The 26,929-nt window shown below is 47.5% G+C and overlaps 1 protein-coding gene across 1 annotated transcript in view; it reads left to right on the forward strand.

Annotated features, from left to right (window-relative positions):
- The window catches only part of LOC141049756 (alpha-2-macroglobulin-like protein 1), a 163,808-nt gene extending 148,099 nt beyond the window's left edge, over window positions 1-15,709 (forward strand). The window contains exons 33-36 of the mRNA XM_073546483.1: window positions 3,415-3,483; window positions 3,580-3,682; window positions 6,664-6,705; window positions 14,780-15,709. Coding sequence (XP_073402584.1) covers window positions 3,415-3,483; window positions 3,580-3,682; window positions 6,664-6,704 — 213 coding nt within the window. The 3' untranslated portion in view covers window position 6,705; window positions 14,780-15,709. The remainder of the gene's footprint in view (window positions 1-3,414; window positions 3,484-3,579; window positions 3,683-6,663; window positions 6,706-14,779) is intronic.
- Window positions 15,710-26,929: the final 11,220 nt, after the last annotated feature.

The raw sequence follows: 26,929 nt of genomic DNA on the forward strand, positions 1-26,929 counted from the left end.
ACTCGATCCGTAGAAGCGAGTAATCGCGAAACGGCCATTGTCCGGCACCTCCCTCCGCTAGCATTCCTCTAACGTCCTGCATGTCCACATATCTATTGGTGGAATTCATGTGAAATAAAGATGCAGTTTTTCAGCTATATTGGTGAGTGCTGCATATTTCTTCTTTTTTCATTTCACATTAGATGATTGGGTTATCTCGACAAATTTGTGAGGCTTGGCTGACCTTACACTAAGGACGCAGTCAGACAGCCCTATTACTGGTGCGAGGATCGTATCTAAATCCTTGGACTGGCCGTTGGCTCTCCTGACCTGAGCGTATTTCTATGGAGCTTTCACGCTCAGGTCAGGAGAGCCGATGGCCAGTCCGAGGGTTATGATGAGATCCTTGCATGAGTAACACGGCAGTCTGTCTCTGCAGGTTGCGGGATGCAGTAATGGACAGGAGGCATAGCAAGAGTTAACATAATTTTTACTTGAACAGGGGTTTACTCCACGTAGGGAGGAGACATGATAAACAGGGGTATAACAGTTGGTATACAGATGAGGTAAAGAGTATAATAAAAACAGCAACAGTTCTCAAGGGTTAACTTATCAGTCCGACGGCTTCCTGACGGAAGAGTCCACAGTGTGAACAGTGGCTCCAACACGATTAGCGCGTGGTAGATCTGGTGTCGTCCTGATGGCATAGTTGAGCCGAATTCCGACAGCAGCATTTATACTCGATGTCTTCAGCGGGTTCCTTGGTCCAGAGTTTGCTGAGTGGGGTGCAGTGCAGTCCACAACACTATCGGAGCCTGAGGGTATGTGCACACACTGCAGATTCACCTGCGGGTTTTTTCCTGCGGAACCGCAGGTAAAACCGCAGGTAAAGTGACCTGCGGTTTTGCTGCGGTTTGGCCTGTGGTTTTGCCCTGCGGTTTCACACCTCTACTATGTTAAAGGTGTGAAACCGCAGCAGAATCCGCAGAAACAATTGACATGCTGCGGAAAAAAAAACGCAGCTTTTCCGCAGGTAAAAAACCGCAGCGTGCGGTTTTGAAAACCCATAGGCTAACATGGTAAAGTACCATGTCTGCGGAAATGCTGCAGTTCTGCAGGGCCAAAACCACAGCAAAACCGCAGCGTGTGCACATGGCCTAACGTGGCTCGACAGATGTACACCGGGGAATAAGAGCACAGTTCACAGTGGGACACCCGGTTACTCACAGGCCCGAAGTGTCTGGTACCTCGCGTTGCAGGAGCCAGCGCGCACAAGGCACGATATGGGTCACAGTCTCTGTGATTTGTCGCAGGGAAGCACGAGAGCGGACTTGCGCTATTCAGGTGCTCCAGATACAGAGCACTCACCTCTCCCTGCTGCGTGCTGCTTGTTCCCGCCAAGTCTTTCTGCTTACGGGCATGCTGTGGCTTCCGGCTCTTAGCCACGCCCCCTGCTCTACAGTGCAAAGGTCGGTCCGGGTCTCTAAGCTTTACCCGGGAGAACAGAGGAGACAGCCCCGACAGTTCCGGACCCGGCGCAAGGCAGGTACCCCCGGTCCGGTCCTTCTTACAATTGCATAAAACCTATGAACAGCTATGGTTGTGTGAAAGCAGCCGTAGATTTTCCTAATGCTGCATAAACCTCGACTATAGTGTCGGACTGGGGTGCCAAGGGCCCACCAGTAACCAACTCAACTCCAGGACCCCACTTTACAGCTACATGCAGATGTGACTTTATCCTCAGTCACAAATGTATTCAACAATGAACTGAGTAGATTGTTAAATGAATAAGCTGGCGCCTTGTCTGTACGTAGTGATTCAGGTATATTGTGCCAAGTACTGCTCACATAAGAGGGTGGTGGCCCACCGGAGGATTCTCCTGTTCTCCTGTGGGCCAGTCCAGGCCTGTCCATATAGGTGTTGTTTGGTATAGAAATTCAATTCCAAAATACCCTACTGGTGTTAATAGAGAAAATATTCTTAAGCTATGTGCACAAATAGACTTTTTTCTGAGTTTCAGAGCAGAAACTTGGCGCAAAACCTCAAAGTTTTTCAGGAGTTTTGAGATTTGGAGGAGAATTTAGAGAGTTTACGCTCAGTTTACAATCAGTTTCTGCTCCAAAAACTCCTTGAAAAAAAAATTCTATGTGCGCATATTATTATTCTGAAACCTCTTGCAACCATCAATCCATTTACCAGAATGTGGATTAGCTATAAGGTTTCTTTTTCCTTACAAGGTCCAGAATGTCGGTGATGGCTGCAATTGCAGACAGATTTCCTTTTAAAATGAAGCTGATCCCAGGAGTAACTTCTAACAAAAATGATTTTCCAAAGCGCACCACCCCCTAGATTCCTGGAGCACTGGTGGTAATACACTTGTGTAGTCATCATCCGTGACCATGAGGTCTACTATTAGTACAGGGGGCAGACAGAGGAACATTGTGGCACATTAATGACCTGTTCCTGACATTACGCAGTCACTTGACTCCTAAGCAACGTTTCATTTTAATGAAGACCAGATGCTGAGTTTTATTTTCACAGAGAAGGGGGGATATTCTTTTTTTTTTTTTAAACAAAAGGACCTTGCTGTGAAAGAGAGATTTTGCATCAGAGTGTCTGTGTTGTATGCATTTACAAGGAGAAACACTATTTTGCTCCCTGATTCCAGCGATGTGTCACTTACTGGGCCGCAAATAACACAATGTTATGAGTTGAAAGCAGATTTGACGTAGCTGCTGCCAGAACATAATAACAGCAATTATTGACCAAGTATAATAATAATTATCATGGAAATTATGGGACACATACACACATGCGTGATATGTTTGTTTTTTTAATTCAGGAGCTTATTTTCCAGAACTAAGAAATTCACTCGTACAAGAGCTCACTGCTTCTACGCCCTGCAGGCAATTTTTTGATTGATTGATAGGGGTCCTTCAAGTCCCGAACTCCCACACATCTGCTGCAAATGTTAGGAAGGGACTAGATATTAATCTCTTCCAAAATTTTTGTTGTTTTCGCTCCTTAGCTTTTCCCTCCTCTTCTTCCAAGAAGAGCCATAACTATTTTATTTTTCCATCCATTTAGCTGTACGAGGGCTCGTGTTTTGCAGGACCAGTTATAGTTTTGAATGGCACCATTCAATTTACCATATAATGTACTGAAAAATGGCAAAAAAAATCCAAATGCAGTGAATCGGCCAAGAAAAGCAATCTCCAGCATTGTTTTTTGGGTTTTATTTTTATGATATTTGTTGTACAGTACAATATGACTCTCAGGTTAGTACGATGAAAAAAGTATTCCCATCTCCAAGATCCTATCCCAATATGTAGTAGGTGTAATAATATTATTAGCAAAAAAACTCCAATTAGAAATGTAGTGTAGTTCTTCTGATTCACTCTGTCTCCATCCTCATGTGCATCCTTTCATCATCAGTTGGAGAAAAACAAGTTGGTGAAAAAAACGGAAACAAAAGACAAACTAGTAATTCTCTATATTGAGGAGGTAAGAAGTTACCTTTTATTTTTTTTATATTTTGACCTCATTTCTTAACTATTTAAAGATAAAGATTTTTTACTTTTGTGTTTTTTTTTTTTTCAGTTGAGCAAAACAACAGAGGAGTTCGTGTTCTCATCTGAACAACTAATAGTAGTGAAGGATCTGAAGCCGTGCTCCGTGAAGGCGTATGACTATTACGAGACAGGTGACTACAATATTCTTTGCAGTATCTTATAGAGAGACTGTCAGCACAAAATGACTGTTCAAACCAAGCACAGTCGCTCGGTGCAAGATTGGCGTAGTTGGGTAGAGCAGTCAAAGCTGTCAATCAAGAAAGAGGAGGGCAGGGATAGTAGGAAAACAATAGAGGGGAAAGTGCACTGAATTGATCGGCCATGCTTAGGGTGCACTGAACTGATAGGCCATACTTAGGGTGCACTGAACTGATGGGCCATGCTTAGGGTGCACTGAACTGATCGGCCATGCCTAGGGTGCACTGAACTGATCGGCCATGCCTAGGGTGCACTGAACTGATCGGCCATGCCTAGGGTGCACTGAACTGATTGGCCATGCTTAGGGTGCGCTGAACTGATCGACCATGCCTAGGGTGTGCTGAACTGATGGGCCATGCTTAGGGTGGCCTGAACTGATTGGCCATGCTTAGGGTGCACTGAACTGATCGGCCATGCCTAGGGTGCACTGAACTGATCAGTCATGCTTAGGGTGGCCTGAACTGATCGGCCATGCTTAGGGTGCGCTGAACTGATCGACCATGCCTAGGGTGTGCTGAACTGGTCGGCCATGCTTAGGGTGCGCTGAACTGATCGGCCATGCTTAGGGTGCGCTGAACTGATCAGCCATGCTTAGGGTGCACTGAATTGATCAGCCATGCTTAGGGTGCACTGAATTTATAGGCCATGCTTAGGGTGCGCTGAACTGATTGGCCATGCTTAGGGTTCGCAGAACTGATCGGCCATGCTTAGGGTGCTCTGAACTGATCGGCCATGCTTAGGGTGGCCTGAACTGATTGACCACGTCTAGGGTGCACTGAACTGATCAGCCATGCTTCGGGTGGCCTGAACTGATCGGCCATGCTTAGGGTGCGCTGACCTGATCGACCATGCCTAGGGTGCACTGAACTGATCAGCCATGCTTAGGGTGGCCTGAACTGATCAGCCATGCTTGGGGTGCGCTGAACTTATCGACCATGCTTAGGGTGTGCTGAACTGATTGGCCATGCTTAGGGTGCAATTAACTGATCGGCCATGCTTAAAGTGCGCTGAACTGATCAGCCTTGTTTAGGGTGCGCTGAACTGATCGGCCATGCTTAGGGTGCACTGAACTGATCGGCCATGCTTAGGGTGCGCTGAACTGATCAGCCATGCTTAGGGTGCACTGAATTGATCGGCCATGCTTAGGGTGCGCTGAACTGATCGGCCATGCTTAGGGTGCGCTGAACTGATCAGCCATGCTTAGGGTGCACTGAACTGATCAGCCATGCTTAGGGTGCACTGAATTGATCGGCTAAGCTTAGGGTGCACTGAAATGATCAGTGTCATGGTTAGGACATAGCTAATGTCCTGTTCTGACAGGGTTAACATTGCCGGCCTCTCTTTGGATCTGGGAGGGGTATTTATACTCACTCCATACTGGCATTCTCTGTCAGTTATACTGCTATTCTGGTGTGTCTGACCCCTGGTGTGTGTTTACTCTGCATTGTTTGTTTGCTTCCCGTGTATGACCCGGCTTGTTCCTTCACTCTGTACTCCGTCTCTCGTTTTTGGTACCATTGTCTTTTCTGGTTCTGACCTCCTGGCTTGGCTATCGTTACTCCGTTACAGTTTACCCCTATTGTACCGTCTAATACCTGTTCTGGTTTTCTGATCTATTGCTACGTCCTGACTATTCTTTCTGTCTAAGCCCTTTGGTACTGTCCTGCTATCTCGTGCTTTGACCCGGCTTGATCTGGTGTCTGTCTCTGTCTATGCTCCTTGGTAGCATTGTCCTGTAGTTACCCTTCTAGGAGTTTCCCTGCAGCTCCTAGCTCTGTGGAGCTTAGGCCACGCCCCCAGCAGTCACGTGATTCAGGTCCTGGAGCATGCATTGTCACCACTGCTGCTCGCTCCGCAGGTATCTTTGTGCACAGTCTTTGTACTCAGGACACGCGCCCTGGCTCAGTGAGCAAGTGCAGTGCGGTGTTCCTGACAATCAGCCATGCTTAGGGTGCACTGAATTGATCGGCCATTCTTAGGGTGCGCTGAACTGATCGGCCATGCTTAGGGTGCGCTGAACTGATCAGCCATGCTTAGGGTGCACTGAACTGATCGGCCATGCTTAAGGTGCGCTGAACTGATCGGCCATGCTTAGGGTGCGCTGAACTGATCGGCCATGCTTAGGGTGCGCTGAACTGATCGGCCATGCTTAGGGTGCGCTGAACTGATCGGCCATGCTTAGGGTGCGCTGAACTGATCGGCCATGCTTAGGGTGCGCTGAACTGATCGGCCATGCTTAGGGTGCGCTGAACTGATGAGCCATGCTTAGGGTGCGCTGACTTGATCGGCCATGCTTAGTAGGGTGCGCTGACTTGATCGGCCATGCTTAGGGTGCGCTGAACTGATCGGCCATGCTTAGGGTGCGCTGAACTGATCGGCCATGCTTAGGGTGCGCTGAACTGATCGGCCATGCTTAGGGTGCGCTGAACTGATCGGCCATGCTTAGGGTGCGCTGATCTGATCAGCCATGCTTTGGGTGCGCTGAACTGATCGGCCATGCTTAGAGTGCGCTGAGTTGATCAGCCATGCTTAGGGTGCGCTGAACTGATCGGCCATGCTTAGGTGCGCTGAATTGATCGGCCATGCTTCGGGTGCGCTGAACTGATCGGCCATGCTTAGAGTGCACTGAATTGATCGGCCATGCTTAGAGTGCACTGAATTGATCGGCCATGCTTAGGGTGCACTGAATTGATCGGCCATGCTTAGAGTGCACTGAATTGATCGGCCATGCTTAGAGTGCACTGAATTGATCGGCCATGCTTAGAGTGCACTGAATTGATCGGCCATGCTTAGAGTGCACTGATTGTTATCAATATGATAAAAATCTCCTTTCTGATCTACCGTAATTGGTCCAACTTTTTCTTAAAAGTGCCAATGACATCTTGTGTGTTATTTTTTTTGTCTTTTTGCACAGGAGAAGAAAGCTATGTGATATATAATGTACCAAGCTCATAAGGTGAGTAGGGAAAGGGCCAATCTGTATCTTTGTCCTCTGTCCTCTAGCAAGAAGTAAACGTGTAGGATCTTTTGTCTTTGTCTCAAATCAGGCAGTTTACATCTCTTCGTTCTAGAGCGTAGGTGGAGAACCTTAGATTCGCAGGCCCCTTAATGATTCATAGAATGGTAGAAGGGACCTCCGGGGTCATCATGTTCAACCCCCCCGCTCAATGCAGGATTCACTAAACCATCTAAGACAAATGTCTGTCCAGCCTCTGGATGAAGACTTCCATTGAAGGAGACCTCACCACCTCTCGTGGCAGCCTGCTCCACTCAATGATCGACCTGTCAAAAAGTTTTTTCTAATATCTAATCTGTATCTTCTCCCTTTTATTTGACCCCGGGAAGATTCCTGGGGACCAGACTGCTTGGTGCGGTAGCTGTATTCTGACAGCCATTAGCCCACTAATTTCTTTTTTTCTCAGTGAGCACACGGGCGCAGTGTTCACTGCTGAACGCTGAGGCGCATGCAGTGAAAGATTACGTCCCGACACCTTTGCCAGCATCAGAACGTACCTTGTGGGCGGAGTTAGTGCGCAATTTGTACGGCCCCCGAGGGATGATGTAAATATCCAAATGGCTCTTGGCATAAAAAATGGGCCAGACCTTGATATACGGGGTAGTGACTTATAAGAGGCACAAGAAAGTCAGTTTTCTTTTTTTCTAAAAAGAGTTAATTTTATAGGAAAGTTGGGAATGAAAGAACATTTCAGACAAATCTCGTCAGTGTTACTCGTTACAAGTGATGATTCATTATTGCCACTCATTTATTAGATTGGAGTCAGTTCCTACAAAGTCACAATCTGTAAGGGGAAAAAAAGTTACAAGAGATCGGAGAAGGGAGTAGCAGCTCTAGAGGTGCTGATGGAATATCATTCAGGGGACTCTCGGGACAGGTCGCAGGCTTGTTGGACAGGATATGTTTTCATTAGACATTTGAAGGCTTAAAGGGAACCTGTCACCCCCCCAGGCGTTTTTAAGTAAAAGAGCCACCTTGTGCAGCACTAATGCTGCATTCTGTCAAGGTGGCTCTTTTATTTATCGTGCCATCCACCGCATAAATAATCGTTTTTAAAATTTGACAGACATACCTGATATTTGACCGGAGGGCAGGTCTTTCCCCCTCTGACACAGGCGCCTCACATCCATCACTCATTTCTTCCTGCATTGTTTGCTCCGCCTCCTCATCGTTCTTTTGAAATCCTGGTGCCTGCGCTGTACTATATATTCTTGGGCATGCGCAGTAGTTCTCTGCGGCTGTCCCTCAAATCCCAATGCCCAAGATTCCCAGCCCCACAGTGTGAATAAATCATAAGCGACTGCGGGGCGGGATCTCTGGCCGCGCGTCCACGCAGGCGCGATAGGAAGGCCAGGATGTGATGAGACAGCACGGGCAGCGCTAACTGCGCATGCCCAAGAATATATAGTACAGCGCAGGCGCCATGATTTCAAAAGAACGATGAGGAGGCGGAGCAAGCAATGCAGGAAGAAATGAGTGATGGATGTGAGGCGCCTGTGTCAGAGGTATGTCTGTCAAATTTTAAAAACGATTATTTCTGAGGTGGAAGGGACACCTTGACAGAATGCAGCATTAGTGCTGCACAAGGTGGCTCTTTTACTTAAAACCGTTTTGGGGGGGTGACAGGTTCCCTTTAAAAAGAATCCAGAAGAAAGAGGAAGCACAAGAGGAGACTTGTGAGGACAATGGTAGACAGGAGGTTGTTATGGCATGACAGAGACTCCATTTATGGTGGGCATCCGTGAATAAGGCTTTGTTCACATTTGCTGCCTAATGTAGCCTTTGTTTCAGATTCCTTTGGTTTTAAACTGATGACTCCTCTGCGAAACCCCGGTTTTGGTTGAACGACAGATCGGCCACAAGAGACACTCCACAGAGAGAATATCGAGGATGGAGCAGAATTAATTAGGCTACTTTCACACTTCAGGTTTTCGGCGTCAGGCGCGATCCGGCGTCGTGCCGGAACGCCGGATCCGGCAAATGTTTAGTAAAACCGGATGTGACGGATCCGGTTTTCTGCCGGATCCGTCTTTTTCTTGACAGACAAAACCGGATCCGTCTCATCCGGTTCATCCGTTTTTCTATCCGTTTTTCGACGGATTACGCCGGATCCGGTTTTTAAAATTGACCCTTGTGGCCTTCCGAATGGGATTGGCTACTGGAAAACTATATATAGCATGTTCCTACAGCCCTTCTTTGACAGGTTGTAGAGGAGAAAGTGCAAGTTGGAGAGAAGAGCAAGTTACTGGCGAAGATGGATGTTGTCATTGGAAATATTTTGAAGAATTTGGCGGATTTTATAGCGGAGGCGAATCGTTTGAGGGTGATTGTTCTGGAGAAGGAGAGAGCGAGACAGCAGCGCATCAGGCATCGTAGACGACGTGGATCCACCCCATCACAGCCAAGAGAATGACGCGTGGGGTCTATTCTACACTCTGCATGGACCTTCGATGAAACCCGGATAAATTTTTTGGATATGTTAGGATGAATATGGAGAATTTTGATTACTTGGTGGAGCGCATTGCACACCTCATAAGAAAAGCGGACACCTATTGCCGCTTCTCTGTTTCACCCGCAGAGCGTCTGATGGTGACTTTAAGGTAAGCCACATTTATTGGATATGCTCGCATCAGAGCACACTTTCACTGCAATCTTGTTGGTGGTAGTTTGTATCTCCAAGTGTTATAGGTCAGTTTTGGTATGTAATGCTGTGATTTAAAACTAATTTATTGTTTTTTAATTCCCCACAGATTTCTTGCAACTGGAGAATCCCTTTCGTCACTGCATTTCCAGTACAGACTCGGGATTTCCACCATATCTGGAATAGTGAAGTACACATGCCGTGCACTGTGGGACTCCTTAGCTGAAGAGTTTTTACCAGAGCCCACAACAGAGAGGTGGATTGAAATTGCTGACAAGTTTCAACAGATATGTCAGTTTCCCAACTGCTTGGGCGCTGTGGACGGGAAACATATCCGCATTGTAAAGCCAGCTGGATCGGGATCGGAATATTTCAATTACAAGAAATATTTTTCAATAGTCCTCATGGCCATCGCTGACGCGGAATACAAATTTATTGCGGTTGATATTGGGGCCTATGGCCGCTCCAATGACTCTCAAGTTTTCAAACTGTCTGCCATGGGGCGTAAACTGTATGGAAACACCTTCCAGTTCCCACCACCTAGACCGCTGCCGCAAACATCTGGTCCACCTATGCCATTTGTCTGTGTAGGGGATGAAGCCTTCCAGCTGTCAGAACACCTTTTGAAACCGTACTCTAGCAGAGGATTGACAAGACCAAAACGCATTTTTAATTACCGCCTCACAAGAGCAAGAAGAATGGTTGAATGTACCTTTGGTATTCTGACAGCCAAATGGCGGGTCCTATTGACTGCGATCAACCTCAAGACAGAAACTGTGGACGAGGTGATCAAAGCGTGCGTGGTACTCCACAATTTTGTTATCTACAAGGAACCCATTTCCATTGAGGACACCTCTGAAGAAACCACCTTGCAAGATTACCATGACATTACCACTAGAAGTTCTGTGACGGTTTCAGTAATGAGGGACAATTTTGCACTATACTTTATGTCACCTCAAGGCAGAGTACACTGGCAGGATGACAGAGTGTGAAAGATTTGTGCCCAACCAAACTTGTGTACCTTCTGTACCAACAGTATATACCTTTGCCAACCAAAGTTGGCTATCTTGTCATGGTCTCTATTTTTAGCTTTAGGCCACAGGTGTGTACCTGGTTGTGTTTTATGCAAAGTATTTCACCTTTTAACAAAAGTTGTGTACATTGTTAGGAAATCACCAACAATAAACACAACTTTTTAGGTGAAATACTTTGCTTCAAACACAACCAGGAACACAACTGTGGCAAAAAGCTAAAATGTACCCACAGTTATATACCTAGTTTTGAATACATTTCACCTTTTAAATACCCTGTATTTAACCTTTTTCGCCGCAGAAAGAAATGACAGACAACCAGTGTAAAATAATTTAACTTTTATTGAAAAATGTTTTTTTTAGTAAACTTTTTTAAAATTTTAATAAACTTGTTTTATAAAGCTTTGAAACCATAAAACTGGTCATTTTTATTTAAATACACACATTATAAATCTGTGTAGTGTGTGGTGGAAATACTGCTGGAGGGGCTGCGGGACACTTCGACACTGGGAGTGTGGAGAGAGGACTGGGATCGTGGTGGGGAAGGAACAGTTAGAGGTGAAGGTGTGGAAAAAACTACAGAATGGGTGGACATGTGGGAAGCAGAAGAGGTGGTGGGTGGTGGAGTGGAGGGTTGGGCAGGGACTGTAGGAGCAGATGATGTTGATGGCAAGTTGTATGGGGAAGGAGTTTGGTACGGGGCAGGTTGCTGGAAGTGGGGAGATGTCTGGTACGGGGCAGGTTGCTCGAAGTGGGGAGATGTCTGGTACGGGGCAGGTTGCTGGAAGTGGGGAGATGTTTGGTACGGGGCAGGTTGCTGGAAGTGGGGAGATGTCTGGTACGGGGCAGGTTGCTGGAAGTGGGGAGATGTCTGGTACTGGGGAGGTTGCTGGTACTGGGGAGTTTGCAGGTACTGGGGAGGTTGCTGGTACTGGGGAGGTTGCTGGTACTGGGGAGGTTGCTGGTGCTGGGGAGGTTGCTGGTGCTGGGGAGGTTGCTGGTGCTGGGGAGGTTGATGGTGCTGGGGAGGTGGATGGTGCTGGGGAGGTGGATGGTGCTGGGGAGGTGGATGGTATGTAATAGGAGGGGGAGGATGGAAAGTGGCTGGAGGGGGTGTAGATGTAATAGGAGGGGGAGGATGGAAAGTGGCTGGAGGGGGTGTAGATGTAATAGGAGGGGGAGGATGGAAAGTGGCTGGAGGGGGTGCAGGTGGAGGAACTACTGTGGTGGGAGGAGGAGGTTGGGAGGTAACTTGCTGGAGAGCAGCGTGGCATGAATGCATTACATGCATCTGCTGGGCAGGAGAGAGCGTTTCCATGCGCTCCACAACAGACCTGAAAAAGGTGTGGTTTGGCGAAGATCTTGCTTCTGAATGCATGGTTTGCAGAAGTGTCTTCACCTCCAGAATGCTGGAGTTGATCTGCTGATAGCCTGCGGAGATTTGCTCTGACAAGACTTTTAGACAGTTCTGGAAAGATGCATTCAGATGCAAGAACTCTGGCGCATAAGTCTTTTCCTGACCCCTCTGCCGCTGCCGCCCAGTACCCGCAGGTGTACTAGAGGTGGCAGGGGCAGAAGGGTGGGGTAAAGGGAAAGCGATCTCCTCACCAGCAGCTTCATGTAATGTAGGCGGCCACGATGCTCCTGTGCTGGTGGATGGGACAGATGGGTCGAATGTGTGGGAAGGCTGGGAAGGTGCAGATGTACCGGGGCGGTCGAAGTGTCCCTCGGTGCCGGTCTCCTCAGGGATCGCCTCAGAAGGGTCCAATCGTGCAGGCTCCCGAGTGCTGCTCACCGTGCTGTGGAATAAAGAGAAAAAAAAACAATTAAAATAGTGACATGGTATGGCCCTGGCTGAAAAAAAAAGTTACATCTAAACATTTTTTTGTCACATGTGGTGTGTAATATTTACCTTCTGGTGACCATTGTCTCCCGGAGGAACGACAGGGCTCGTGCGTACTTGTACTTGCTCCTGCGTCCTCCAGATCCACTCGGGGCCCGCATCTCTTTATTGAACTCCTTCTTGAAACGATCCCTCACAGACCGCCACCGCTTTACAATTCTCTCCCCTGAAACGAGAAAGGACAAAGTGGTTAGTATACAACATCAGTGTTTCCCAAACTCCAGTCCTCATGGTCCCCAGGGGTCATGTTTTCAGGATTTCCAAAGTAAATAGAAATCCTGAACACATGATCCGTGGGGACCACGAGGACTGGAGTTCGGGAAACACTGGTTTACATCAAGCAACCGGTACTGTATATAATTACGCTCTTTAATCTGGGCCCGAACATCGAGGTCCTCCCAGCGGTCCACAAGGAGCGAACAGATTTCCTCCCAGAGTCGTCGGGTAACTATCAGGTCAGCGTGGCGTCGGTCAGCCATATTCCAGAGCGGCTCCCTTTCTCTGACGAGATCGATGAGGCGGTCCACATCAATCCCTCCATCCTCACCGTCAGAGTCGGGAGCACGCTGTGAAGGCTGTTAAAGAAAAAGACAAAAATAACATAATTAGCCTCCACAAAAGAAATGAAATAAAAAGTGCAAAAAAAACAAAGCAAAAATATTTATACTTACACGCTGGTGACCGCCGCGTTGCTGTCGCCGACGACCCTGGGAGGCACTGCGAGGACCTCTTGGCCGAGCACCAGATTGGGAAGACTAGAGAAGAAAACAAAAAATGTTATGTCTTTTGATGTAGGCATTTGTTTGCTGTGTGTGGTCTGCAGAACATTGTTTTCTATGTGTTGTGTGTAGTGTGATGTTGTGTTTCTGCGTTTGATGCAAAAAACTTACCAATTGTGAGCCCACTCCAAGTGTCTGTCCACCCCTTCCTTCTTCTTCTGGGAGCTCCTCTTCATCTTGTGATTCCTGTTTTGAAATAAAAGGCAATGAATACACATATATTACAGAGAAGATGGATTTTGGAAATAAAAACTTACCGTCAAACGCTGACGATACGAGGGAGGGCTCCCAGATGTGCTGTCTTCCTCATGGCCAGACTCCATGGCTGTGGGTGGTGTTTCTGCTGCTGCCATTGCTGCTGCTGCTGCTGCTGCATCTATTGGGCGGCTGTTGAATAAGAGAAACAAAGGGCCAATGAATATCTTGATATTCCATAGCCCTAGTTTGGAGGAATGGGGGATTTGATAATTACCGTCTCTCATCTGCTGCTGGACTCCCCTCCCGTTGTTCAGCATGCTGCTCCATTTGGGGTGGTGCTGATGGTGCTGCTGCTGCAGATGTCTGCTGCCTTCTCCTGCTCCTGGTTCTTGGCTTGGGTGGCATGTTGGGTGTGGCTGAGGGTCCCATTGTCTTGCTTTTATATATGTCCTGTGGGCAGAGCTACTGAGCATGCTCAGACCAAAGAAACCGGATCCGGCGCATTGCGGCGCTCATAGGCTTTCATTGTATGAAAAAGCCGGACACGCCGGATCCGGCGTGTCCGGCTTTTTCGACGGATACAAAAAACGTTACAGTCACCGTTTTTTCCAGACGCCGGATCGCGTCACATTGCCGGATCCGGCGAAAATCGGATGAAACGCATGGCCATCCGGCTCGATCCGGCTCTAATGCAAGTCAATGGGGGGGAAACCGGATCCGGCATTGCATTTCGACGGATCCGGTTTTAGTCAAAAGCGCCGGATCGCGCCTGAAGCTGAAAACCTGATGTGTGAAAGAGGCCTTATAGGTTAAAGTGAGGATTTCGACTGTTATCACTCAGTCGAGAGTCTGACAGGGGGTAGTGGAAACTGGAGATAAAGTGGACCTGTCACTAGATTTCACAATGCAAACTGCACACACCAAAAAGATCTCTTCTTAGACCTGATGAAGCTTTTGTATTTACTCTTGAAAAATCCATGTCGTAATAGCTGTATTAAACATTTTCTGAGCAATTTTAAAAGCTTTTTTCAGACCTCATAAAAAAATTCCCCAAAAATGTAGTTTGTACATGACAGGATTCTTTTTGGAATGAACCTGGGTGTTATCTGTCCCTACAAAAAAATGCAATATAGTCAAATATTCACCTGATATAATTAGGACGATTTGACAATCCAGCACTTATCAAATCCCACTAATAATGAAACACGTTACTGCGCTTGACAGTGACGCTCTCAGGCGCATAAATGTTACTGCGCTTGCGCTCGGCAGTGACGCTCTCAGGCGCATAAATGTTACTGCGCCTGCGCTCGGCAGTGACGCTCTCAGGCGCATAAATGTTTCTGCGCCTGCGCTCGGCAGTGACGCTCTCAGGCGCGCCTATCTGTTGCTGTTATTTGGCCACTTGCCAGGTAAAAGTAGACTTTTTTCAATTAAAGGACCTATCTGCTAATTCTATCTACAGGTGGAAAGAAAAGAATGAAGAGTCGCTCATACAGGACTGCGCCATCGTACATGTTTCTGAAGATTATGAGCGCTCCACAGCCCTACACCACACAGGACGGGATCATGTGCATAGTGTACATACAGGAACTCATATTATTTGCATAGTAAACATAGTAAACTAATAAAGTGCAATGCGTTAGATATCTTTTATGTTAGTACAGCGTGATGTGTTCTGTTTCACTGGACTTTATGACGCTGCCATTCCTTTTGCTTTTCTTTGCTTTTAGAGTGACATCATTTTTATGAGTGTTTTGTTTTTTTGGGACGCTATTTATTATTTTTACTCTGTTCATTTTTGTTTGTTTTTTTTTTCTTGGCCATATGATGAACGTATAATGCTGATACACTATAACGAGCCATGCACCCACAAGTACATCACACGTTTATCTCTAGGAAGAAAACAATAAAGGTTCCATTAGAAAGGTTTTGTTGTCACTCGCCATAAATATGTCATTTTCTTTTACATGTTGTAAATACCACTGTTCTCCGAAATCTGTAGTTGTTCTTTTTTTTTATTTTTCCCCACCTCTCCATTCCTGAGATATGACCTCCTCTTATAAATCTAGTCATGTTAGCCAAGGGGGCACTGTCTTCAAGTAGACTCCCACAGAGAAGAGTTAAGGAACCACACCCACTTGGCTACAAAGACTATATGTACATATAGGGATCTCAGGAATGGAGAGGAACAGGAACAAAAGAAAAAGAACTCCAGATTCAGGAGAATAGCGGCATTTACACTGTGTAAAAAAAGCAAAACACATACTTATGACAGGTTCTCTGCAAATGAAGGCAATCAGAGGAATTAATAAAATAAATTACAAAATTGTATATCTAAATAAACTGTTCTTCATTATCATCTGTTTTATAATAAAGTCCATTCTTCTTATAATATGAGCATTTATATAGTTCATGAAACGTGAACCACCGTGTATGTTTTAGATTAACGCTGTAACAAATAGGCTGTGTGTCATGGGTTTAGCGCGGCAGAGAGGAGCCAGAAGACGCAGCATCTGATTTCTTCTACTCCTGCTCTAATGAGGACTTCACCTTCTTAATAAACAGTGTACATTTCTTTTGGCAGTACAGGGGTTAATCTGCTCTGTTGAGAGCTCCTGGAGCAATAAGGCTCTCAGCTGTGCACTGTTAGCCACTCCCATGTCCTATATAATCTGGGACCTGGCTAGCATTCATTGTCAGAGTTAGCTTAGACTGCATGGCTGGAGGGAGTTGTTGGTTATCATTGGACAAGGTGTTTGATGGATTTATCTGTGACAGTTGCTAGGTTTTGAGTGTGTGATAATTACCTTTCTCCTACTTTGATATAACCCCATCCTCCACCCCCCCGGTGTCTTCCTCTGTTACATGTGTGAGTATATTTGTATGTTTGGTATTTTTCATTACCCCTTGTTTGTACTACCTTGTTAGTCTGGTTGGTGTACTATGATATACTACTACTCCCCTCTTTCGAATGAGGGCGGACTCAGAAGCTAAGGCAAGGTACATGGTCCCGGCATCTTCAACATCAGAAGTAATCTGGGGAACAGGGCAAGCTAGGGTGCTCCCTAACATTAGGGATGGGGAAGGAGCCCCTCGTGCCGGGACACCCGAAAACAAGAGTCGTGACACTGTGTCTATATCTATTTTCACAATACTTTATGTCTATGGCAGAGGTGCTGAAACTTTTTTCAGTCCAAGGGTCATTTTGATAGATTACACTATTCCCAAGAGCTGCAGTAAAGCCCCCCTTACAAAATTGGATGAAAGTTAATCTAACCTGCCAATGTCTAGCAGAATCGGCCGACTATCTCATGTGCATGTGGGCCTTCTGGACATTTCCCAAAATGTGGGATGATTGTGCAGTTGGAATTTCAGCACCCAATCCTTGTGTTTCCAGGGGAAGTACGTGGCATCTGGTTATTGCCTTACTCCTCTCTTCCCATGAAGTCATATCGATGCTATGCCGAACCAAGCACTCAAGTGCACGGAAAAATTGAGAGAGATGAACAAACAAATGTCCAGAAGCTATTTCAACTTAAAGGGAATCTGGGAATCTATTTCAACTTAAAGGGAATCTGTCACCCTTTTTTTGGCCTATTAGCTGCCGGCACTGACATCAGGGGCTTATCTACAGCATTCTGTAATGCTGTAGATAAGCCTCCGATGTAACCTGAAAGATAAGAAAAACAAAACCGGCGCCTGCGCACTGCAGTATTCTGCTTTGCCCTCAGCAGGGCAGAGCAGTGCGCCTGCGCAGGAGCCATGACAGGACGAAAAGAAGAGGATGGCATTGGAGGCGCTGGACCGGACCGCACCCACCAACCCCCCCCCGGTGAGTATAATCTAACTTGTTTTTCTTCTTTTTCAGGTTACATTGGCACCTGATGTCAGTGCCGGCAGCCAATAGGCCAAAAAAAGGGTGACAGATTCCCTTTAAAGGGGTCATCCACTACTATTTTCGTCCACTACCTCTCTTTAGGATAAGATAGTTGTGATCACCTTTTCATACATTCATGACATATAGTGTGGATATTCTCCTTCAATGAGAGCAGCAGTTTTCCTTATTCACATTTAGGTTTTCACACTTTCTTCTTACTTGTACACATCTTATTTCCATGTCACTCAGTCCAACTTCCTACAATACACCAATGAACGCTCCTCGATCTCCCGATCACAACTCCATGTCTGACCCAGTGAGAAGGTAGTAGAAGTGACATCATTGTTGGAGGACGGCCTCAAATCTTTAAATGTCTGGTGTGATAGTCACAGCATTCGTCTCATCGTAGCTGCTGAAATCCACCACCAGGTTTCGATACCTCATTACCTTTAGGCTTACCTGGTGAGGTGGATCCTCCAAAACCACGGTCAGAGTGGGCACCCGGGCCATGGGCATCGGTGAAGCAGAAGGGTGATGCACGTAGGACACAGATAGCAGACGTACTGGAAGCTACAGAAAATATAGTAGAGGTACTGGAAGCTGCAGACAGCTGAGATACTGGAAGCTGCAGACAGACAGGTAGTTGAGGTACTGAAAGCCACATACAGGTAGCTGAGGTACTGGAAACCGCAGATAGTTAGCTGAGGTACTAGAAGCCGCAGACAGGTAGCTAAGGTACTGGAAGCCACAGATAGACAGGTAGCTGAGGTACTGGAAGCCGCAGACAGGTAGCTGAGATACCGAAGCTGCAGACAGGTAGCTGAGGTACTGGAACCTGCAGACAGGTAGCTGAGGTACTGAAAGCTGCAGACAGGTAGCTGAGGTACTGGAAGCAGACTCTGTAGCTGTGCACAGAGAAACTGAAAGTCCTAATACCAAGACGTAGGTGTGTGACTTGGTAGGCCTTATATAGGCTCAAGCAGATGATCACCTAGGATCATGTCGGGCCATCTGTAAAGCTCAACGTGGAACACAACAAAGTTAAGCGGACCAGGATAAGGGAAGCAAAGCCCAGAACAGGGACAATTACACAGTGCATATGTCATTAGGGACTGCGTTCAGGCAGTTGGTAGGAGTATATTTGTGTTACGTCCATATCCGATCTCGCTCCTAGTACTTCTGCATCTGGTACTATGCAGGGGCGCACCTTGATTGCGAATGATGCTGGGTGACACTAAAGCAGCTCTGGTACTTGTGGTGCTGTCCAGACACAGAGCATGTTTATTAATGCATTTTGCTCCTGACTTTAATCCCTTGGTACTGACCCAGGTTTCTGATCATCCTCTGCCAGCACTCTACACTGGCCAGCAGACACTCAGCGCACTCAACCCATGGGACCCTGTGTAACTCCAGATGCCTGTTAAAGGGTGAAGACCAAGTCCACTGCAAAACAGTGGCTTATGCAAAACTTGTTCGTGACAGCCTACTTAAGAGAGAGTTGACATCCTTCCACAGCCAGTGATTTGTTCCACTAGTTTGTCTATAGATCATATTGTACCTTCCTAGTACAGAATAAACTCAACAGTGGAAATTGATAATAGCATAAGTTAGATAGATGATGGAGGGATTACTTAACTCTTTGGTAGCTCTCTGCTGTCTATTTTTCCCCATTATCTCTATCTACTTATCTACAATGTTAGTATAATAATAGATACAAGATTTGCTCTAGCAACCGATCTTTATCAAACAAATTAGTGGATATTAATTTTAATGTAATTAATACATTTGTTTTAATTAAATTCTGTACCACTATAGTCTGTGGCCATTTTAAAAGGGAATACCAGTTTAATACTTACATGGGCCATCCAGTAATGTTATATTGATGACCAAACTAAAGCATAAGTTATCAGTGACAAATTGGATGGGGGTCTAACAATCGACACCCCACTAATTAGCTGTTATCATCACGTGGCAGCCAGATGTAGACAGTATACGCAGTGGAACAGCACAACTCCATACATTGTGCAATGATCACTACCGGTACTGCAGAACAGCTGTTGAAAAGAGGAGAGCTATGCAGGCAATATTTCTTAAGACGGACACAGAGGTTCACTGAAACACATAGGCTTGGAAAGTGTTTTGATCTAAGCTGCACATTGTAGAAGTCTACCTTAGGCTATGTGCACACGTAGTTTGAGGTGCTCCGGATTTTTCCGCGTGGATTTGGAAAACTCTGCAGGTAAATCTGTAAGGTTCGGGCTGAAGGAGGCGCGATTAGGTGTTGGTTGATGCTGATAGGCGGGGGAAGGTGTGCTGTGATGCTGATCCCACAGAACTGAGGGGTGACCCACCTCTTGGCGTCGGCAGACACGAGACAGAGACAAGGGTTGTGTCCAACAGTTCAGATTTTATTGGCCGTTTTCTGGACGACCACCGGACTTCGTCACAGGATTAGTCCACACTTCACTTCTTACACAGAGCCGGGTACTTTCTCTTCCTTGTATTACCGTTCGTGGCATCCTCTATGGCTCTTTCCCGCTGTGGCTGCCCTAGGCACTTTCACCACAGCGTTGCGCCCTTTAGAGTACGCCGTCCACCTGAGACTCACAGTCTGTCTCTGTCCGCAGCCACTGTCCTTTTGGGTCACCCCCCGTGACAGTCTCCACTGTCAGTCTCCCTCTCTGAGGGTTCTTCTGCTGCCTCTCCTCACAGCAGACCCTCCTCTCTTGTGAGCTCCCCTGGCTGACTGGAACTTCCAGAACCTTCCCTGACCTCTTATACTCCCAGTCCCAGTAGCTCTGTCCACTATCACCTGATAGTAACCTCTGACCAATGGCAGTTACCTTGACCCATGACAGTTACACAGTCACCCTCCTATACTCCCCACTGCCCTCCAATGGTCAAACTACCACATAACACCCTTTTATCTGTTTCTCAGCCTACACTGCGCTATCTCTCTGTCTCTCACTACAGACAGACCTGTCGTCAGCTCAACATCCCCACATTCCCCCTTCCTTTGACTATTGTCGTCCTCGACAATCTGACTCTGAGGGATAAGTAGTACTGGGGGGCCTGACTCAGGTACCCTGGTCTGTCTACACTCTTCCTGTCTTGATGTCCTGTCTTCTTAAATACATCGTGGTCGTCATACTGCATGTACCCGGAACCTGTTGAACACGCAATTTTTTTTTTTTAAATAACATTTCAACATAGCAATTTCATCATACACTTTACCATGTCTACTGCAACACGTTTTTTTTTCTTTAAACAATACTCTTTAAATAAACAAACAAAAAGAAATAAAATATTAACAGAATGAGAACAGGGGTGCTCCCCATTCATTTACGAACAACATCCCCACTGGCATTCCTGTTACATCAGGAGGAAGGTATGCTTTCTATGGGGACGCGGAACAGTCCCCTCTTTGTGCAACAGTGCACTGCAGTCCCGGCAGTCCATTGTATGGGCACTCCGGGCCACCTCCTGGCGGCCGTTGTCTTGCCATAACAGGGGACTCCACCGCCGTAGAGTCTCTGGGATGCCAGTAGTGTCTCTATTTTGGGGGCTCATACCCCTCAGGATAAGCAATGACTGCTATGGCGTAGAGGCCACGGGGACAGTGTTCCTTATAATACGAGACCAAGCCTCCCTCCCACAGGTCATGTACATTCTGGACGGAGGCTACGTTTAGATAGAACTTATAGCCGGTGGCAAGGTCCCGAATGAAACCATATCCTTTTCCTTTGTTCAGGTGCACCAACCATCCGTATGATCGTGGAACAGACATAGCGGCCTCTCCTTCCTTATGGAGTAGCGCCCACACCTCCCGCTTTCTGGCCTTTTTCTTTTCAATTATCTCCGCAACCCAAACGGAGGGTCCAATATAGGCCGCAGAGTCCCGTGGGCGGGCCGCAATCGAGGGTGGAGCAGAAGCGGCCGCGGACAAGGGGAAGCAGGCCGCCACCGGAGTCACAGGCCGAACTGAGGAGGCCGCGGGCATCTTCATCCGCGGGCATCTGAGGTGGCCGTGGGCTCCGGTAAATAGGCCGCAGTCATGGCTGCGGACGCAACAACGGCAGCCGTGGGTGTTGTTCCATAGGCCGCGGTTTGCTGTGGTGGGCCCGTGATGACGGCAGGTTCTGATGAGCAGGCCACAACCAGACACCATAGCATGGCAGGGGTGGACGTGGGTTGGTTCCTCGCTGGCGCCGCAGGGCGAGGAAGCTCGGAATGGTCAGCAAGAGCCGTGAGCTCATCCAGGGCCGCAGTCTCTGCAGGGCTGGAAGTCGTCCAAGGCAGTTGAGGGCTGATGTCCGGACCCGGGGACCTGTCTGTTGCGCTGGGCATGGGGGCGGGCTCTGTCTGCGATGCCGCCGATTGGGCCGGGGGAACGCTCACCTTCCCCGGCGTCGCAGCTCCCAGCAGGCTGTCCCACCGCTCCTCCAATCGCCATAGATCTTCCATCGGCAGCTGCATCGGGGCACTGAGACTGGCTCCCAGGAACAGGTCTCCCGGCGACTGCCTTCTGTTGTAAGCCGTTCCCCCCAGGGACGGATGCGACACAGTCCTGGATTGTCAGTTATGGATTCAAACTCCTGGGTTTCTTCTTGTCACTGATAAGTCACAGCCATATTAACAGTACACTTTTCTGCTCTGGTTTTCACTTTTTGACAGCCAGAAACTCGAAGCTCAGTCCAAAATTGTAGTCCACAGGGAGATTAAAATTCTGCACCCCGTACAGCTTAGGGGGTCCTCTGGTAGTCGCTGGCAGGCTTGTCGCTGAAGATTGGCAACAATAGTCCCATAGGTAGAGGGTATGAGGGAGACAAGGGACAACCCAGCTCCAACACCCTAGCGCAAGCTCAATAACGTATAATGCTTAGGAGAAGAAACACAAGAGCACGCAATAAATTCCATATAGAAAAGTGTAAATTTTTATTATTAAATAGTTTACAAAAATGGATAGCAAGAGATGTGCTTATAAACAATTAGGACAATAGATTAATTGTCGCTGAAGATGTTGTCTTTGCGGCAGCGATCCTGCCGACTACGCCAAATGTAGGGTTCGGGCTGAAGGAGGCGCGATTAGGTGTTTGTTGATGCTGATAGGCGGGGGAAGGTGTGCTGTGATGCTGATCCCACAGAACTGAGGGGTGATCCACCTCTTGGCGTCGACAGACACGAGACAGAGACAAGGGTTGTGTCCAACAGTTCAGATTTTATTGGACGTTTTCTGGATGACCACCGTACTTCATCACAGGATTAGTCCACACTTCACTTCTTACACAGAGCCGGGTACTTTCTCTTCCTTGTATTACCGTTCGTGGCATCCTCTATGGCTCTTTCCCGCTGTGGCTGCCCTAGGCACTTTCCCCACAGCGTTGCGCCCTTTAGAGTACGCCGTCCACCTGAGACTCACAGTCTGTCTCTGTCCGCAGCCACTGACCTTTTGGGTCACCCCCCGTGACAGTCTCCACTGTCAGTCTCCCTCTCTGAGGGTTCTTCTGCTGCCTCTCCTCACAGCAGACCCTCCTCTCTTGTGAGCTCCCCTGGCTGACTGGAACTTCCAGAACCTTCCCTGACCTCTTATACTCCCAGTCCCAGTAGCTCCGCCCACTATCTCCTGACAGTAACCTCTGCCAATGGCAATTACCTTGACCCATGGCAGTTACACAGTCACCCTCCTATACTCCCCACTGCCCTCCAATGGTCAAACTACCACATAACACCCTTTTCTCTGTTTCTCAGCCTACACTGCGCTATCTCTCTGTCTCTCACTACAGACAGACCTGTCGTCAGCTCAACCTCCCCACAAATCCACAGGTCAAAAGACCTGGGGTTTACCTGCGGATTAGCCTGCGGTTTAGCCCTGCGGTTTCACATCTCTACAATGGAGAAGGTGTGAAACCGCTGCGGATTCCGCACAAAGAATTGACATGCTGCGGATTGTAATCCGCAGCAAATCCGCGCTGAAAAATCTGCAGCATGTCCACAGCGTTTTTTCAGTTTACCATTGAAAACAATGGTACTGTACAACGCAGCTAAATCTGCTGCGGACCCGCAGAGCCTGAAATGCTGCGTATCCGCAGCAGAATCCGTAACGTGTTCACATGGCCTTACAAATCTTTTACCTCTTCTGCTGGAAGTATACAAAATCTAGCAATCTATGCACGGCGCCACACAAACAGACATAGATATTTGACATTCTATACCGCAACAGGTTATGCTTCTCCACATGATATCTCCCCTCACTGTCCCTTTCCATAATATACCCTCCACACACTGCCTCTCTCCACAATATACCCCCCACACTGCCTCTCTCCACAATATACCCCCCACACTGCCTCTCTCCACAATATACCCCCCACACTGCCTCTCTCCACAATATACCCCCCACACTGCCTCTCTCCATAATATACCACCCACACTGCATCTCTCCATAATATACCCCCACACTGCCCCTCTCCATAATATACCCCCACACTGCCTCTCTCCACAATATACCCCCCACACTGCCTCTCTCCATAATATACCCCCACACTGCCTCTCTCCATAATATACCCCCACACTGCCTCTCTCCATAATATACCACCCACACTGCATCTCTCCATAATATACCACCCACACTGCCTCTCTCCATAATATACCACCCACACTGCCTCTCTCCATAATATACCCCCCACACTGCCTCTCTCCATAATATACCCCCCACACACTGCCTCTCTCCACAATATACCCCCCACACTGCCTCTCTCCATAATATACCCCCACACTGCCTCTCTCCATAATATACCCCCACACTGCCTCTCTCCATAATATACCACCCACACTGCATCTCTCCATAATATACCCCCTACACTGCCTCTCTCCATAATATACCACCCACACTGCCTCTCTCCATAACATACCCCCCACACTGCCTCTCTCCATAATATACCACCCACACTGCCTCTCTCCATAATATACCCCCCACACTGCCTCTCTCCATAATATAGCCCCCACACTACCTCTCTCCATAATATACCCCCCACACTGCCTCTCTCCATAATATACCCCCCACACTGCCTCTCTCCATAATATACCACCCACACTGCCTCTCTCCATAATATAGCCCCCACACTACCTCTCTCCATAATATACCACCCACACTGCCTCTCTCCATAATATAGCCCCCACACTACCTCTCTCCATAATATACCCCCCACACTGCCTCTCTCCATAATATACCCCCCACACTGCCTCTCTCCACAATATACCCCCCACACTGCCTCTCTCCACAATATACCCCCCACACTGCCTCTCTCCATAATATACCACCCACACTGCATCTCTCCATAATATACCCCCACACTGCCTCTCTCCATAATATACCACCCACACTGCATCTCTCCATAATATACCCCCACACTGCCTCTCTCCATAATATACCCCCTACACTGCCTCTCTCCATAATATACCCCCACACTGCCTCTCTCCACAATATACCCCCCACACTGCCCCTCTCCATAATATACCCCCACACTGCCTCTCTCCATAATATACCCCCTACACTGCCTCTCTCCATAATATACCCCCACACTGCCTCTCTCCACAATATACCCCCCACACTGCCCCTCTCCATAATATACCCCCACACTGCCTCTCTCCATAATATACCCCCACACTGCCTCTCTCCATAATATACCCCCACACTGCCTCTCTCCACAATATACCCCCCACACTGCCCCTCTCCATAATATACCCCCCACACTGCCTCTCTCCATAATATACCACCCACACTGCATCTCTCCATAATATACCCCCCACACTGCCCCTCTCCATAATATACCCCCCACACTGCCTCTCTCTATAATATACCCCCCACACTGCCTCTCTCCATAATATACCCCGCACATTGCCTCTCTCCATAATATACCCCCCACACTGCCTCTCTCCATAATATAACCCACACACACTGCCTCTCTCCATAATATACCCCTCACACTGCCTCTCTCCATAATATACCCCCACACTGCCTCTCTCCATAATATACCACCCACACTGCCTCTCTCCATAATATACCCCCCACACTGCCCCTCTCCATAATATAACCCACACACACTGCCTCTCTCCATAATATACCCCTCACACTGCCTCTCTCCATAATATACCCCAAACACTGCCCCTCAATATAATTTCTCATAAAATCTCAGACTATCCTTATTGAAAAAAATTACCAAGTATGGGATTGACAAGGCTACGGTTAGGTGGATTCATAAGTGGCTCAGTGAGTGGTAATAAATAGTTGCACATCCAGTTGGAAGACTGTGTCAAATGGGGTACCACAAGGCTCTATCCTGGCCCCAGTGTTGGTCAATATTTTTATAAAATAAGGGAACTGAAGGTAAATTAAACAAATCTGCAGATGATGCAAAGTTAAGAGGTATAGCTAACACTAGAGAAGACGGATAAATGATTCAGAAGGATCTAGATAAGCTTGTACAATGGGCAGCGACTAATAGAATGGTATTTAACAGGAAGAAATGCAAGATTATACATCTGGGCAAGAAAAACAAATATTACATCTACAGAATGGGAGGAATAGGTCTAAGCAACAGCGCGTGTAAAAAAGACTTGGGTATTATCAGGTTCCTGACAGCGCCGGCATGCAGCCTCCGCTGAGCAGGGACTCACCTGTACTGTAGGGGCCCCGGGGACTGGAATAGCCAGAAAGTACAGATGCACAGAACCTGAACGCTGAAGCTTTAGCAAGCAGGCACAGGACCTATGGTTATGTGACAGCAAGGGGGCGGGGCTTAGCGTCCTGCTTTCAGAGATGGTAGAAAACACAGAGTCGGGCAAACGAGGTACAGGAGGGATAAACAGACGGGAGGTCAGACAAAGCCAAAGGTCATACACAAGACGGCGGTGCGGTACCAAAGAGACGAGCAGAGAGCAGTTGGGTCACAAGCAGAGAGTCAAACACGAGAGAGCGGTGCGGTACAAGAGGAGCAGGCAGAACTCGTAACAGGGACAGAACCGAATCAGAACCAAACAAGCAACAAGTTATCAGGCACAAGGCACACGTATACAAGAGGTCAACTAACTCAGCCGAGGGCAGGAGTATAACTGACACCGGACCTAGGTCCAGTGAGCATTAAATAGCCGCCCTCTGCCAGAGAGAGGCAGAAACAATTAACCCACAGTCTGACCAGGACAGGCCAAAGCGAAATCCCGTCCTGGATCATGACAGATATACTAATAGATCACAGACTGCATATGAGTCAACAGTGTGACACAGCAGCAAAAAAGGCAAATGCAATTCTGGGTTGTATTAAGAGAAGCATACAGTCTAGATCACGTGAAGTCATTATTTCCCTCTACTCCTCTTTGGTCAGACCTCATCTGGAATACTGTGTCCAGTTTTGGGCGCCACATTTTAAAAAATACATCAACAAACTGGAGCAAGTTCAGAAAAGAGCGACCAGAATGGTGACCGGTCTGCAAAGTATGTCCTACGAGGAACGGTTGAAGGATCTGGGAATGTTTAGCTTGCAAAAGAGAGAAGGCTTAATAGCTGTCTACAAATATCTGAAGGGCTGTCACAGTGTAGAGGGATCATTATTCTCATTTGCACAAGGAAAGACTAGAAGCAATGGGATGAAACTGAATGGGAGGAGACACAGATTAGATATTAGAAAAAACTTTTTGACATTGAGGGTGATCAATGAGTGGAACAAGCTGCCACGAGAAGTG

This window comes from Dendrobates tinctorius, unplaced genomic scaffold (genome assembly GCF_039654945.1).
Source record: "Dendrobates tinctorius isolate UK_male_01 unplaced genomic scaffold, ASM3965494v1 ptg000147l, whole genome shotgun sequence".
In the NCBI taxonomy this organism is placed as follows: Eukaryota; Metazoa; Chordata; class Amphibia; order Anura; family Dendrobatidae; genus Dendrobates; species Dendrobates tinctorius.